At 44.8% G+C, this 17,346-nt stretch overlaps 1 protein-coding gene across 1 annotated transcript in view; it reads left to right on the top strand.

Annotated features, from left to right (window-relative positions):
• The window catches only part of REN (renin), a 46,952-nt gene that overhangs the window by 4,840 nt on the left and 24,766 nt on the right, over positions 1 to 17,346 (top strand). Inside the window, exons 2-4 of the mRNA XM_015407313.1 lie at positions 7,116 to 7,243; positions 15,115 to 15,271; positions 15,834 to 15,957. Coding sequence (XP_015262799.1) covers positions 7,116 to 7,243; positions 15,115 to 15,271; positions 15,834 to 15,957 — 409 coding nt within the window. The remainder of the gene's footprint in view (positions 1 to 7,115; positions 7,244 to 15,114; positions 15,272 to 15,833; positions 15,958 to 17,346) is intronic.

The following is a 17,346-nucleotide window of genomic DNA, read 5'->3' as shown; positions in this document are numbered from 1 at the left end:
GGGGGCCAAACTGGCCTGGAGAAAAATTGCTTCCTGGCCCCAAAGTGGCAATAGCATTTGCCTGAGCGTGTAAGAAAGGGCCACAAGAACTAAGCACTGATGCAACCCTTCCTGCTCTACCTCTTGTGATTTGCCTAAGTTAACACAATCAGCATTATGATCCTTTTAAAGTTGAAAGCATGATATAAATGCAAAGGACTATTTGTAAGATTATCTGTAAGACACAAGACCAGGATGCATTTCACTTCTGGCAATCACTTGGAAAGACCCTATCACTCAGCTTCCATTGCCCCCCCCCCCATACTGGAATAAGAACATAATATCAGGCCACAGCACATTGCAATAAAGCCCCTACAACTGTATACAGAAATACTGAGCTTTTTCCCACCATAGAGAACAATGAAGGGGGTAGGGGCAACCTGTTTGGGGGCCCGTAGAATTGCACCCCCTGGTCCAATGTTCTTCGCCCCGTTCCCCACCCCTGCGTGGGCATTGCAGCTGCCACCGAGAACAGCGATGGCAGCCATAACTTTTTAAAGAGCCCCTCCCAAGAGCTGGGGGAGCCAGAATGACCTCTCAAGTGTGCTGTCTGAGGGGCTCAGGGAGGCAACGCCGCTCAGACATCACACGCGAGAGGTGGAATTTGCCCCTACGAGTCCAAGGCCACCACCCTGGGGCTCGGGGAGGCAAGGGAACATTTCGCCCCCCCTCCCCCCCGGCATTGCAGCTGCCGCCGAGAACAGCGACGGCGGCCATAACTTTTTAAAGAGCCCCTCCCGAGAGCTGGGGGAGCCAGAATGACCTCTCGCGCGAGAGGTGGAATTTGCCCCTACGAGTCCAAGGCCACCACCCCTGGGGCTCAGGGAGGCAGGAGAACTTTTTGCCCCGCCCCCGCTCCCCTGCGGGCATCGCAGCTGGTGCTGAGAGCGGCGGCCATAACTTTTTAAGGAGCCCTGAAGGAGAGCTGGGGGAGCCAGAATGACCTCTCGCACAAGAGGTGGAATTTGCCCCTACGAGTCCAAGGCCACCACCCCGGGGCTCAGGGAGGCGGGGGAATGTTTCGGCCCCCCCACTGTGTCCCAACTGATAGCTGGTGGGAGCAGGGGGCGGGGCTTATGTGCCCGCCCCCTGGGCTCCTGACTGGTGGAGCGGTGCTCCGGTGTGCTCTGTCAGGAACCGAGGCCTGCACACACATAAAGGACAAGATGGCATAAGTGTTGTGTATGTTGTGTTTCCCATGCCTCTCCTTGTCACATAACAAGTCTCACCCAAAGGTTCCTACAGCCATCACAATACTAGCCAGTGCTGTGATCTGGAGGAGCTTGTGCTTCCATTGGTGTACTCCTCTTGTCATAGACCAGACCAGTCACCGTGCTTTTACGTTAAAAGACCTTTGTGCCACCCCCTGCTTGACCTTTCTGGCCTTTAACCTGTTTTAGAGAAAAGAGTTTGGGAAAATCCCTGCTCACAAGCTTTGTGCCCAAGGCTGTGTGTGGGAAAATAAATACAATCAATTCAAAACAGCCATCAACTCTCAGTACATGTTTTTACTCCAGAGACCTGGTAATTGCTTCCAGAGGTGAAAGGTTGCCTTGACTAAAAAGAAGGAGGGACTGTTTGCTGTTTCCTTGACATAATGACACAAGTATAACTCCAATTGCTACAACTGTCCCAAAGCTTCTGTCAGGGGCTCCACTCCTCCAGTCATCAAAATCTGATTTGAACTTCATTGCTTCTCCCATGACAGGCTTATCCAATATGCTTTCTGACACCTCAGTCCACATGTTGATCATCAACATCGTTGATATAGATCGACAATATCAGCTTATCCAGGTTTCACAACAAAGCTCCAGACAAGATTTTTCTCAATATGATGATGATGATGATGATGATGAGATTGGATTTATACCCCGCCCTTCACTACCCAAAGGTGTCTCAGAGCGGCTTACAAACTCCTTTCCCTTCCCCTCCCCACAACAGACACCCTGTGAGGTGGGTGGGGCTGAGAGAGCTCTGACACAAACTGCTCTTTTTCAAGGACAGCTGTGCCAGAGCTTGTGACTGACCCAAGGTCACATCAGCAGGTGCAAGTGGAGGAGTGGGGAATCAAACCCGGTTCTCCCAGATTAGAGTCCGCACACTTAACCACTACACCAAACTGGCTATAAATGACCATCAGAATCTGTGGATGCTATACAAAAAATTTCTTTTTGTTAGAAGATGGATCCAAGCCTTGAAGGATAATTGTTCCAATTGTAATTTGAAAATTTCCCCCCTCAGATTTTCTTTGGTAATTTCACTTACAACATCCTGTAGTCATCATTGAGTACACTTCCCACAAGCATTTGCTAGTAACTGATTAATCAGTTGGGTCTCCAAGTCCACAGGGAAGGCTGCATGGCCAGTTTTATTAGTTTCCATTTAAACTGCAAAACAACAATTGAAGTGACATATGTTGCTTTTCCAGTGAGGACCCAGCTTTTCCACAGAAGGATGCAATTTGTGTACATTGGACTTCCAGGTGGCCATCCTACATAGGAAATTGTTAAGAACATAAGAACATAAGAGACGCCAATGTTGGATCAGGCCAAAAACCCATCCAGTCCAACACTCTGTATCACACAGTGGCCAGAAATACCAGGTGCCATCAGGAGGACCACCAGTGGGGCCAGGACGTTAGAAGCCCTCCCACTGTTGACCCCCCCCCAAGCACCAAGAAGACAGAGCATCACTTGCCCCAGAGCCCCTAGCTATACCTTGTGGCTAATAGCCACTGATGGACCTCTGCTCCATATGCTTATCTAATTCCCTTTTGAAGCCGTCCATGCTTGTAGCACCCACCACTTCCTGTGGCAGTGAATTCCATGTGTTAATCACTCTTTGGGTGAAGAAGTACTTCCTTTTATCCGTTCTAACCCGACCGCTCAGCAATTTCATGGAGTGCCCACGGGTTCTTGTATTGTGAGAAAGGGAGAAAAGTACCTCTTTCTCTACCTGCTCTTTCCCATGCATAATCTTATAAACCTCGATCATGTCACCCCTCAGTCGTCTTTTCTCCAAGCTAAAGAGCCCTAAGCGCTTTAACCTTTCCTCATAGGGAAAGTGTTCCAACCCTTTTATCATTCGAGTTGCCCTTTTCTGCACTTTTTCCAAAGCTATAATATCCTTTTTAAGGTGTGGTGCCCAGAACTGCACACAGTATTCCAAATGAGGTCTCACCATTGATTTATATAGGGGCATTATTATATTGGCTGATCTGTTTTCAATACCCTTCCTAATAATCCCCAGCATAGCATTGGCCTTCTTTATTGCAGTCACACACTGTCTCGACATTTTCAGTGAGTTATCTACTACAACTCCAAGATCTCTCTCTTGATCTGTCTCTGCCAGTTCAGACCCCATCAATGTGTATTTATATTTAGGATTTTTGGCTCCAATGTGCATCACCTTGCACTTGGCCACATTGAACCCCATTTGCCATGTTGACGCCCACTCGCCCATCTTTGACAGATCCCTTTGGAGTGCCTCACAATCCTCACTGGTTTTCACCACCCTGAACAACTTCGTATCATCCGCAGATTTAGCCACTTCACTGCTTACTCCCAACTCCAAATCATTAATGAACAAGTTAAAAAGCAGTGGACCAAGTACTGATCCCTGTGGTACCCCACTGCTTACCCCCCTCCACTGGGAGAACTGCCCATTTATACTCACTCTCTGTTTTCTATTAATTAGCCAGTTTTTGATCCATAAAAGGACTTGTCCTTTTATCCCATGATTTTTGAGCTTGCTTAGGAGCCTTTGATGAGGAACTTTATCAAAAGCTTTCTGGAAGTCAAGGTAAACAATATCTATTGGATCCCCCTTGTCCACATGTTTGTTCACCCCCTCAAAGAACACTAACAGGTTAGTGAGACAAGATCTTCCCTTACAGAACCCATGCTGAGTCTGCCTCAATAGGTTTTGTTCCATGATTTGACTCTAAAAAGCAACTGCATGGGACCTTGACTGGGATCAAGGCCTTTGCTTTGAAATGGGGTTGCAATCCCAGGGTTGGAAAACTCCTGGAAGTTTCAGGCAGAAACTGTGAAAGGCGGGGTTTGGGGAGGACAGGGACCTCAGCTGGCTATAGAGCTCACCCTCCAAAGCAGTCATTTCCTCCAGAGTAGTAGATCTTTGTAGTCTGGAGATCAGTTGTAATTCCAGGAGATCTCCAGGCGGCACCTGGAGGCTGGAAACTCTATTTTGAAAGCAAAGGACAATTTCTGCATTTGGATGCACATTCTAATTGACCCCTGTAGTTCCTAAATCCAAGAACATCCAAGACACTCTGTGATATTTCTATGGCTATTCAGCACCATGGGGTGAAGTACAATAGAAATAAAAGAATAGGTTTCACACATTTCTAGAAAAAATGTCTTATTTGTTTAAGCCATTGTACTTACAGGGTCCCTAATCTTTATTTTCTAAGGATTTATCCATACAGACAGCCCTCAGATCTGTTTTTCTGGTACAGTCTAGCAGTGACCAAACTTTACGGAATTTGTGCCACAAGATCAGTCCAAAGCACAAGCTAGTGTACAGTCTGTGAGGAAGGAGTGCAGAGGGAGGTGGCAGGCAGCAGAGCAAGTGGTATAGGAATGGGGTACATGGATGCTGTTCCCACTCATTCCCACTTTGTTTGCTGCTGGTGCCATGACAAGGGAACATTTTCACATACTCATATGGAAGCAGTCATGCATGGCAAAGCTGAGTCCAGACACAGCGGACTCTCTAGTCCTTTAGTAAAGGAGAGAGAACTCCTTAAACGATCTTGTGTTACCTCCTGCTTAGTACTGTCAGCAAGCTGCCAATATGTCTTTTCCGTGCATATGAGATGTGTTTCACCCCCCCCCCATCTTGCCTTTCCTTAACTGGCTTGGACTCTGCTGCGCATGTCCCCCCTCACCCTCAAGCGCTCATCGTCAACTGCATTCCTTTCCATGTACGCTAGCGTTGCTTTGAAGGAACCTTATCAGCCAAAGCTACAGGTGGTGCGCGTTTGGAGGCTTTTTGCTTAGTCTATAATGAACAGTAGTGTGAGAACAGAAGAATTGTTTAATTAGCTACAGAGGTTGCTTTCTCAAGGTTTGAGCGCGAGATGAGCCATCAAGGCGGGCGCGGGAACCGTAACTATTGGCCCATGTTATTTTGAACTTGCTTTATTATCCCAGTCTCAAGTCCTTTGTGTTATTCTGAACAGAAAAGCTGTTCTAAGTACTTCATGGCTTCAATAAAATAAATCCTTCCTGCAAGAGTGTATTTCATTGTTGGCTGTGAGTCTGACAAGTACAAGGCAGAACTGGGTTTCGCCCGGGCCATGGGATGGAGACAGTACTGGTCGCTCTCACGGATGACTTCCGGAGACATCTGGATCGGGGCAGGATGGCAGTGCTGCTGTTGTTAGACCTGTCGGCAGTGTTCGACACAGTAGACCATCAGCTCCTTGCCCACCGCCTCGCCAACATGGGAATTCAGGGGCTTGCCTTGCAATGGCTTCTCTCTTTTCTCCAAGGTTGGAGACAAAGGGTGGCCATTGGGACTATTGTTTAGCTTAATTAAATTAGGATAATGGCCAACTTCTAGTTTATAATAAACTATTTATATGCATTAGAACAACAGCTCTACATATTAAAATACATTGAACAAATTGGTGAAAAATCCACTGCTATCAGTTGCTTAATAGTGTTGATTGTCAAGATAAAAAGTTGTTTACAGTAACTCAGAGTGACTCCCAGTTACTGAAGAGCTTGGGAGTAATGCTGGATGCCTCCTTATCTATGGAGGCCCAGGTTGCTGCAGTTGCCAGATCTTCATTCTTCCATCTTAGGCAGATCAGGCTACTGAAGTCCTATCTCTCCCCCCAGGACTTAGCTACAGTGACCCATGCAATGGTCACTTCCAGGCTTGATTACTGCAACTCGCTCTGCGCAGGCTTACCCCTGAACCGAATCTGGAAATTACAGCTGGTACAAAATGTGGCGGCACGCCTGCTGACGTTGACACCTGTGTGGGCTCACGTTTGGCATGTGCTTTGTCAGCTGCATTGGTTGCCGGTTGAGTACCGGATCCCTTCAAAGCCTTATACGGCCTGGGACCAACATACCTAAGGGACTGCCTCTTCCCATATACGCCTTGAAAAGCGTTACGCTCTGAGAGTCAACATCTCCTGGCGATCCCTGACCCAAAGGATGTCCGCCTAGTGTCAACCAGGGCCAGAGCTTTTTCTGCCCTGGCCCTACCTGGTGGAACATGCTCCCTGCTGAGATCAGGGCCCTGCAGGACTTGTCACAGTTCCGCAGGGCCGTGAAAACAGAACTTTCAGGCAGGCGTTCTGCTAGGAGCGACGTCCAACCAGCAGCATCCTGTGTGAACTCCGATCCAATATGACCTAGCGTGGTGGCACCGCAGAATGTGTCCCTTAACTGCACTTTATTTTTATCGCCATCGAAGGAATGTTTTATATTAACTTGTCTATGTTTTTAAATGATATATTTTATTCTATCACTGTCAAATGTATACTGCTTATCAGTTTCTGGAAGCCGCCCTGAGCCCGCCTGGCGGGGAGGGCGGGGTAAAAGTGAAATAAATAAATAAATAAATAAATAAACTGTTCCCCTAAAGGGGATTGGATTTAAGTTTTTTCATTATTGTTTTATTGATGTTAGGCTTCATCTGAAGACAAGGCTATTGGAGTCCATATTCCAAGTATGAAGCATAGAGCTGTTTTCTAAGAAATTCTATGAAATTAAAAAAGCAAAACTGACCTACTTGGGGGTATATTTTTAAACATATTCCACAGTACATCTAGTGGGATCTTGACTTGACTTGCTGAGCAATGTATTTTGAGTGAATGTGAGTGTGTGTGTGTACACACCCATATTTGCATGCGTCAACCAAGCTGCCCTTTGCAAGGAAGCAAGGTTAAGGTTAGCACTTCAAAAGTGCCCCCCCCCCTTGATGGGCAAGATTTATTTCCTCCTTCCAACCCAAAGACCATCTAGCACAAGCCTCATTCAGATGCAGAAAGTTCTGCTATAAAAGTACAACGGGTTTTGCTTCTTCCTTGATACAAGGAAGATACAAGGATACACAGCTCTGGAGTGAAGGTTCCACCAATGAAAGGCAGCAGCACAATGCAACACTGGTGTACCTTTGCGGTAGTTGCCTGCTTCCTATGCTTATCCAGCAATGCCTTCCGAAGGTAACATCATTTCTTTTTACCTTGGGCACATTCACAGATGCCATTTCAAAGTGCTTTTGAGCCCTTCTTCCATTGCTGGTGTGCATGCATGAGAAACAAAAAAAGGCAGTTTAAAATGCCATGGAAGAAGGTTGATTTATAAGCGCACTATAACCTTCCTGAGCTTCACAGTGTACTGTGATTTTAATCCTTCTGGATGATGTGCTAGAGAAGAACTTTCTTCTTGCTAGGAGAAGATTAATGCTTATGCTAAGTATTCTGCTATACCGGGGGGGTCACCAACCTTTCCTGTAATGTGTGCTATGTCTGAGTAATGAAAATTTCCCAAGCTACACCCCCCACCTGGTTTGTTACCAAGTTTTATTTTGTCCTAGAAACAGAATTTGGACCATGAAGAACTCTAGAGACAAAACTATCCACTAAGCCACACAGAGGAAAATCTGATGAAATAAAAGCGATTTTTTAAAAAAGCCCAGTGAAAACCTTTTGGTGATCTTTTCCTGGGCGTACTATGGGAGCTATCCTGAACCAGCTGGCAAGCTACCAGTAACTCCTGAGCTACCTGATGGAAACCCCTGACCTACACTAGAGGCACAAACAATAGGTGTGAGGGGCATATTGAGCTCATGTTTCTGTGCCTTCTTTTGTATTCTGACAGCTGAGAAACTATAGCACATATGTGCAAGATACTGAACATTTAGAACACGGATCAAAACCCTAAAAAAACCCCTTTATCTATGTACTGTTAGCCACAGATCTTTCTTTAAACTTGGGGCATTCTGCAGAATTGCAGAAAAATCTGAAAATGTAAAAAAAAATACATGGGGGGTTTAAATCCCCCCAAAGTAAAGCAGCATTATCTGTGCAGGTTCAGAAAATGCACTTTCCTCAGGCAGGCAGCAGGACAGGAGAGCCGCGCTGCTCCAGCGGAGGACACTGGCAGCCTAGGTTCCCTTTAAGCTCCGCCAGGCTGCGCTGGCACACCGATTAATCCCACCCAGCGCACCAATTTTTACTGCAGCGCAGAAGCTAGGTTCCCTTTAAGCTGCGCCAGGCTGCACTGGTACACCGATTAATCCCGTCCGCTGCAGCAATTTTTACCGCAGCGCAGGAGTGAGAAGTTCCATTTCCAATAGTCATACACAAGGCTATTTTTGGGCCGTAACAGCATTCCGGCTGGCTTCCGAGGCCGCCCTGCCCCCCTCTTCACCCTAAGTCCTGCTCCACCCCACCCCTGGCAGAAGAAGAAGCGGCAGCGGCAAGAAGCACCAGAGAGTTGGGGGACTCCGCTTCTGCAGTGGGCCTGGTGGGAGAAGGGGGCTGGGGGCGCCTCCCCAGTGAAGCCCTTTTTGTGTACCAGGGCTGCTCACGTGGCACTTCCTCCCCCCCCACAAGGCTCTTCCTCTGCACCTGCAGCTCTGTCGCTGCACACCAGCCAAGGCTTGCCTAGCCAACTGCATCCCTGAGGAGCCTGTGGCATGGGCAAGGGGGATGTCTTGCTTTCCTCCTGCAAAGCTATGTTCCCCATGGGAACTGGCTCTCCTCCTGGCTTGGTAGACTCCAGCCAAAGCCCTCACTTCCTTTTGCCTATCCGGTGAAAGCCATGGATCAACTGGTGCTGCCTGCAGGACTGGGGCAGGGCAAGGATCCAATGGACCCATGCACAGAAAGACCCCCTTCCCTCCCCCCCCTGGGATTCAGTGGCTCTAAATGGCCAGCTCCTGGCTGCCTAAAACTGCCTTCCAAATAGTAAATGGTGGGCTTGGGGCAGGCGACGGGACCCCGAGCGCATTCTCCAGGTGTTCACTGAAGTTGCAAGAAAGTTAAGAGAGCTGCTGCATCAGTTGGAAAGTTTCTTTGGTCCGAGCTAAATGAAGCTTCTATCTCAAGAGCGGCAGTGGCCTCAGCAAGTTGGAGCAGCAACTGGATAATATTTTCCAAATGTCTTTTGCTCTTTCTTTTCTCACTCTCCTCCCCTTGCCTAAGTTCTTTTCCTCAGCTGTCGCTTTTCTGCCTCCTCCTCCAATGTGGAGAGGAGGGTGGGGAGGGAAGGAACTTTTGTAAGGATGGGGGGGGGAGTGAGAGAGCTGCCCATTCAGTGTTGGATTGGAGACCAGTTCAAACTCGAATGAAAAGAAATGCAATACACACAAACGCCACCGTCACCACCTGATTTCCTCTTCATGTAGAGGAAAGGGGGGGAAAGGGGGGCTTTGGAAAGCCTTCTCTCCCCCCCCAAATGGTACATTCAGATAGTAGCAAAGGATTTTGCTTCGACTTTGCATAGAATCCTGAGTTCCTGTGCTTCTCTCGTTTTTAAGCAAGGGGGGGCCCTTCGGGATGATTTCTTAATTCATTGCAATGGCTTTAACAATGTTTGGTTTTCATTGCTTGATCCATCCCGGCTTTGCAAGATAATAAGGGACACGGTTGGAAGTGAGTTCAGGCTTTGGAGAGGACATACAACGTATTCATGGTTCCCCATACTGGAAGGCTGGCTTTGGAGAGGAAGCAGTTTAGGGAAAGGGGGGGGAAGCCCACAAAAACAAACATTTCAGTAGTTTATCCTGAATCTCTTTTTGCATAAGAAGCCCCAGGTGACAAAGCTGGCCATTTCTGCTGGTGCAGCATGGATAAATGTGCACATTGAGGGATGTACTAAAAGGAAGAACAGGATTGCCCATTGGAAACAATGGGAAACACTTGAAGGCCCATTGGAAATAATGAGAGCCAGGAATACTGTATTTAGTGGAAATAGAGAGGGGCTCTGTGTGTGTGTGTCTTTTTATTTCTTCTCCCGTCCAAAGTGTTCCAGTGATCAAAGCCACTGTTGGAGTGGTGGAGATGTGACTGTCAAATGCGGGCAACAATAAAGGGGGGTGATGGAGAGGTGGGTGGGTGGGTAAAGGAGGGGGAGCATCTTACACTCATGACTGTAGTTACAATAATGCCGACAAAAATTAAAGTGTCTTTGAAAGCAGCCTGCAATTTATGATGCTTCTCATTTACCCAAAGACTCAAGCTGTTGTAAAATTGCACAAAGCACATCATGTCATAATCTAAGTAGACCTAGGATTAAAGTGTCTTTAAAAAATTGTCCCTCCTTAACTCTACATTATGGTTGGAAGAGCTAATGTCTTAAAATCTATATGACCAAAAACAACAGTGACATTGAAAATGAAATAAAAACAGCCCAATTCTAAGTCCAGCTGAAGGAAGAAACATTTTACCAATGAATCTTCCACAATCTTCCCCTGCACAGAAAGGGCCCTAAGGAACAATTTGCATGGAAGGAACTGTAACATGTAGCTGAGCTTTCAGCATATAATTTTCATTGTATGAGACTGGAATGCCTCCTAAGCTGAATAAACTCGGGCAGAGGTTGCCTCTGTTTTCTTCTGCCATATAGCATGCTGCAGAACTTGGCCTATTTGCTGAATTGGTATGAGTGTTGTGTTATCGCACTAGATACATTCCTAATCATCATTAAAATGCCCCTTCTGATCTATCTTATTGCCACGGGATGGTGTGAGTAGTTGTGTTCCAACATTTAAAATTTAACCTTCCTTGAAAACCTGAACTTACAAAAACAAATTTTGTGTATGATTCATTGACTAAGACATCTAGAAAAGTTCACAAATATATGCCTTATTTTGGCTCAAAGTGGTTGAGGTTCAAGTGGGAGAATTATTGGAGAACCCTTCTAAGCAGTAAGCAAACTATTTGATCATCTTGGATTTCGGAACCAATCCTAAACAGGGGTACTCAGAAATAGAGTCTCGTGTTATCCAACTGCTTACTTCCAGGAAAGTGCCCTTGGGATTGCTGCCTGTACAATTAATCACAGTAAATCAGACTATTTGAAAGCAGAGGTGCTAACTTGGATTATATATTCTAGACAGTGCAGAGATACAAGGAACAATACTGACAGCTAAATGGAACCTCCATGTATAGGGGTAGTGTATCTTTGAACTACACCTCTTTGAGATTTCTAAAATATAGTTTGAAAGAGTCATATAAGTAATACAAATATGTTCCATATAAATATAAATACGTTTAATATAAATATATGGCTTGTAATACAAATGATAATAGTTTATATGTTATGTTTTGTATGTTTGTACACTGAAATACATTTTTTTAAAATGTCGGCCCGCTCACAGTTTTAAAGCTAGCACCACTTTTGGCTCACAGGGTAAAATTTCTGCTCACGAGACTGCACACCTTAGAGGGAACATTGCTGGCAGCTGCTCTGGCCAGGCCACAGAGCTCCATAGCAGGTAGTGAAGCCTGGAGCTGTTTGGCGATGGGGGGAGGGATTTCCCCCCACAAGTCTCCCACCCCCACTGAGCCATAAGGAGGGAATCAGCAGCAGTGGAGGGAGGGAGGGATTCGCTCCATGAGTATCACGGGTCGCAACTTTTCTATATACTGTTTCTCAAGTGTACCCCCATTTGTGGAGGGGGGCACACTTGCACTAAACAGATTTTTCTGTGAACTTGAGTGACTTCTCAAGTTTGTGAAAGAATCCAAAACCTTCAAAAAAATTCAGGGGGGGGGGCTTAAATCTCTTGCGCAGCAAACACACTTTCCTCCAGCAGTCATCTTCAGAGCCCAGAAGCTGCACTGGACCCAGCAGTGGCAGTGGCACAGCCTGGGAGTTCTGCTGGGTCCGGTGGTGGCAGCCCAGAAGACCCACTGGGCCCAGCAATAGCAGCCTTGGAGACTCACTGTGCCCAGCAGCTGTGGCCTGAGAGCCCTGCTGGGCCTGGTGGTGGTGGCCCAGGAGCCCTGTGGGGCCAGCAGCAGTGGCTGTGCAGCCCGGGAGCCCCACTGGGGCTGGTGGCAGTGGCTACAGAGCCCTGAAGCCCTGCTGGGCCTGGTGGTGGCAGTGCAACCCAGGAGCTGTGCAGCCCAAGAGTGAACCTTAGCAGATAGCTCTGGCATACTTTGTATACTAGTCATGTCATACCTAACAATAATTACAAGTAAGAGTTCCAGCACTGGTATATTTGGGAGTAGCAAGTGTCTCCTCTTCAGTACTGATTTTTGGTGTCCAGTATTGATGGTTCGCTGTCCATAGTATGGGGCAGATAACCCTTTTCTAAATTTCAGCCTCTCCCCCCCTGCTCTTCCTAGAAACTTGTATGTCCCCCATGAGGGACACATGCAGGTATTAGTATAACCTGAATGCCTAGATGAAGAACCATGCAATTGAGAGTTTGAAGGAAATAACATAGAACTCAACTATGTACCAGAAGCAATGCCTGCATATAGATGGACTCTCACATCTACTGATCATACATATAAACTGAAAGTGAGACAAGATACAATGTTTTTTATTTAGAGCAAATCACTCTTTATGTTGATGATCACCTGGAATTTATTACCCATTCGAGGCAAAGAAGTGAATTGATATATTTTTCACCATAACCACCATCAGCACTGCTCTGGTTAACTTGGAGTTCCTTATATGAAGACAAAGAAGCAATGCTGTTTTGGCTCACCAAGCATTTTTACTGTCGTTCTAATTTGGGGTTTCCCCCAATACACATTTGAGCATTGCTTTTTAAAAAAATACTTGAACCACACCCATTTCTGCTCACCTGCTAAACTTCATCCTTACCAGATAAAACAGAAAGTGTAATTAAATTAGACTCTAAGTTTGCAGGTTTAATTACTTCAGTCATGAAAGAGTTAACCTGTTTGTTTGTATATGCTAATTCTAAGTTAGTTAGCTTAGAACCAATGAGCTGTCATGCACGTATATCCTGCCAGAGAGAGGTCATATTCATAATGAAGTGACCTTTGGCCTGGCTATTGGTTGATCAATATTTTGGTGATGTTCCTGAGATCTTGCATGTAGGCATTGGGGTGTGTGTGTCTTTTTCCTCCCTTTGTTCTACCTTCAGGACAGAGAATCTATCACAGAGTAACTAGTGTCTAGATAAGATGAAGTCAGTCAGACTGTTTATTGTTTTAATCCTCTCATATAACCCTTGCTAATTTCTTAGGAAACTTTCTTTAAGCTAATTTACACATGTGATTGCTTTTACTCTGCTGAATTTTGCCTTTCTCCCATATCATAAGAATAATTTTCATTAAGGAAATCCTTAAGAGGCAATACTCAAATATTCTCTGGAGCTTCGCAACACAAACGTGTCACTGACTAATTTGGGAATGAGTTGGTCCCTGCCGTCTACATTGATTTAAAGGAAAAAATAAAATTCATAATTTAAAAAGGTATACATGAAATTTAAATTGAAACTGATATATGCAAAACCATTCTGGAGGTGGCTTGCTCATTTATAACCTTCTTGCCAACCTAAATCCACTAACAACACTCTCAAAGTTCAGATCATCTGGGAGAAGCCACACACACACAAGATATTTGCACAAAAGTTCTGTTGAGATAATCGGATGAATACACAGCAGTCAGTAGAGGGGATAGAAGTTGCAAGACTGACTTGCTCCCCCTTCCCATCTCAGCCAAGCATGCTGGACTTCTCTCTGTCAGTGGAAACTAGCAAATGTGCAGAATGGTACATGTGGGAGAAAAATATGGGAGATTAATCTGGGTGTAAAAATAAGACACAATAGTTGGCTCTAAGAATCAAAGATGGACTTACAAATAGGATAACAGATTCAGATTGTGATCGAGATGGCAGGGGAGAGAATACACACATTTCAAGGACCAATGAAGTATTTTTCCTTTGAAATATTGGGAGTGTAAGGAATACAAAATTCTATAGTTTTGCTACAGGAAACATAAGGTGACAAAAGAATTCTCCACCAAATAATATTCTTTAGTTACTATCCTATACTTTTGAAATAAAATAACTGAATTTTATTAACGAAGGAAAATTGCTTCCCAACCCAAGCATTTGCTGCCATCTAGAGTAACTGAGTGGCATAGAAAAGCTCTAATGGGTAGTTTGGGCATGGAAAGTGCCACAATTTATGGTGACCCCATAGGATTTTCAAGGTAACCGAGAAACAGGAGTGGTTTGCCATTGCCAACTTGTGCATAGCAACCCTGGACTTCCTTAGTAATCTCCCATCCAAGTACTAAGCAGGGCAGACCCTAGTTAGCTTCTGAGATCAGGCTAGCCTTGGCCATCCAGGTCAGGACACTGTGTGGATTACTTGTTTGTAATAAGGAAGGTTTATTGCAGCAAAGCCTGAACATCGCTTCAAATCCATGTTTTGCATGAACAAGGCTTTACAGAGTTTGTTCAGCTCAATACGATCTTTTGAGCAAAGCAGAATGCAATACACAAAAAGAAAAGGAGCTGGGTGTTCATTTTATTATATTATTTTGATCTATGCATTAGGTGATTTATAACCATCCTTTCTACACTCACCACTCCCATTTTCATAATTTTTTGCAATGATGCTATCCAAAATAGATTATGAAAAGGAGCCATATCATTTGCCAGGCATATGCATATTCAGAGGTTTATTACAAATTTGGTTGGCCAACCATTTTTTCTAGTAGTCAGCAGCTTACTTGCTTCCATCTCCAAACAGGCAAAGTAAGAGCATCCCTTTTGCACCCATTTCCTGGTTGCAGGGTTTTCAGTGGAGTTATGGTGGATATAGTATGTGTGTGTTTCTAATCTCTCCTCCTACCAATGACACATCCAGCACAAGATGTAGCCTGACACTAATTGGAAAGAGACAATCCCTGTGTTGCTGTTGACTTTCTTAAAAAATGCAGTGGTTAATACTGAAGGAGTAGCCACTATTTAGGTAACTTCTGATTGCTCCACATGACCCTGCAATATTTGTGGATTCCTGCCTATGTTACAGAACAGTACTGTGTCTGATCAGTGCCCACTATTTTTAATGCTCTTCTTCATTCCTCTCAGGATTTCACTCAAGAAAATGCTGTCAATGCGACAGACAATGCAGGAGATGGGTGTGAAAGCATCAGACGTCTTCTTGTCACTGAAGAATAATGAACGCTCTTCTGGCATGGGGCCCCATAACAGAACAGCGCCCACCATCCTCACCAACTACCAGGATGTGAGTGTTTGATATGATTATGAGCCGGCACATGAATGAGGCCAAGAGTTGTTTGTATAGGGATCTATGGAATGTGCTGTGATGAAATTTGAATCAACAGCAGTACCATGATTTACCTCACATGGCCAAAATAATTTTTTATGTGGGCTTCAGGTCCCTGAAACCCTAACACACCTTTTCTTCTTATGCAATTTCTGTGGTAGTTATAGAGCTCTCCTGAAAATTCCTTTTCTTGGAATATTCCCTCATTGTTCAGATAATTATCACTTACTTAATTTCATTTCTGGGAATATAACCCATACCTCTGTGACTGTTGCTAAATATATTTCAGCTGCTCTTAAAATTCGGACTGCTGACATTCATTCAGAGTTAGGATAATCAAGCCCATTGATTTTCCAGTGTATTTTATTTCATGTTATTTTAAAATGTGTACATTTTTTTTCTTTTAAATTAGGAATAATATTATGTTCCTTTGTATTATTTTTGTCTAAAAACCAAGAGCTATATAGACTTTTCTGGGGGAAAGTACCATGATTTCTCTCTAATACAATGTGTCTTTCAGGTGCAGTATTATGGTGAAATCCTCATTGGCACACCACCCCAAACCTTCAAAGTAGTTTTTGACACTGGTTCTGCTAACCTTTGGGTGCCATCATACAAATGCTCCCCAGTGTTCAGTGCTTGCGGTAAGTTATGTAGAACATCACAGCATACTCCTGGAACACCTGTAAAAATGTAGTATGGATATCATTCCTGATATAATAACAGCCTCAAAACATCAGTAGATGGCACTGTTAGTTGATTCCACATCAGTTCCTCACCTTTGCTTAATACTTGTTTATAAATATGGAGATTACCAAAACAGAAATCCTCAGCTGGAACAATGTGAATGTAGTGGAAGGTTGTGTGATCACTGCTGTGCTTGAACAGCAATAGTATACAAGCTTGTGCACACCTACCATGCATTTTCACTTTGGCATAGCTGTTCTATATGCAAAAGTCTGACACTACATGCAATTTGTGTTCATGCAATTTCAGCAGTTATCAGCAAGCTGTAGTCGAAAGTGATAGGATGGGATAACACAACAGTTAATGCCCATGGGTTAGGACTAGGGTTACCTCAGCTGGCAACTCCTGGGAGAATTTGGAGGGCGGAGGCACAGCACCCTGCAATGGCATGACATTATTTCCAGCCTTGTAACTGGAAATGACATCACTGCATCACTGGAGGCTCTGACATTCACTCAAAATGTTGTGGTAACCATAGAGTTTCAGGTGAAAGCTAGCATGTCTGGTGATTCAGGGACATCACTTCCAGTTACAAGGCCAGAAATGACATCATGATGCTGCAGGATGCTTTCCTGCCCCCGCTTTCCCCCCTGCCACTCAGAGTGACGGTGGGCAACAGAAGTTCCCATGGTTTCATCTGAGACCCTCAGGTGGGACACAAAGCCCCCCTTGCTGGGTTACAAGCTGCTAGAGAGACACCATTTTTCCTGCCTTTTGGAAGGAGCTGCTGCTAATGCACATGTATAGGCAAGTACCAAACAGTCTGCCTTTCTTTGCATGTACACTGGGAGCAGAAGTAGCCTGTCAGTGAGATTAGATCACTTGCAGTACAATCTTAAACCGAGTTATACCCTTCTAAATCCATGGAAGTCAACTTAACCCTGTTTAGGATTGTGCTTTAAATGGTGGAAAGAAAAGCGCTTGGCTTTTTCCTCACTGTGGTACCCCTCCTATGGTACATGGCTTGTGGTTCTTGCCCCCGGCTCTCTTGGTCTGCTACCCTTAAAACTAGTGATGTCACCATTCTGGTTCCTCCTCGTTCTGGCACATGATTCTGATGTCACATTACTTCCTGTTGAGTTTGCAGCTCAGTGGGCTCCAGGTCCTGTGTTAGAATGTCTGATTACAAAGAAAATGATGATTGGACAATTAAATTAAAACTAAAGTTGAAACAAACTGGCCACTTTGACGTTCCAGTGTCATATTGAGTATTAATATACTCTAAGAAATATATACATTCCAAAGGTTAAAGTAAGTATTTAAGTTCACAGTTTCTAGCACTTTGA

This window comes from Gekko japonicus, unplaced genomic scaffold, assembly GCF_001447785.1.
Source record: "Gekko japonicus isolate JY-2015 unplaced genomic scaffold, Gekko_japonicus_V1.1 scaffold228, whole genome shotgun sequence".
In the NCBI taxonomy this organism is placed as follows: Eukaryota; Metazoa; Chordata; class Lepidosauria; order Squamata; family Gekkonidae; genus Gekko; species Gekko japonicus.
The sequence above is the reverse complement of the archived record's forward strand: the minus strand, read 5'-3'. Positions and strand labels throughout refer to the sequence as shown.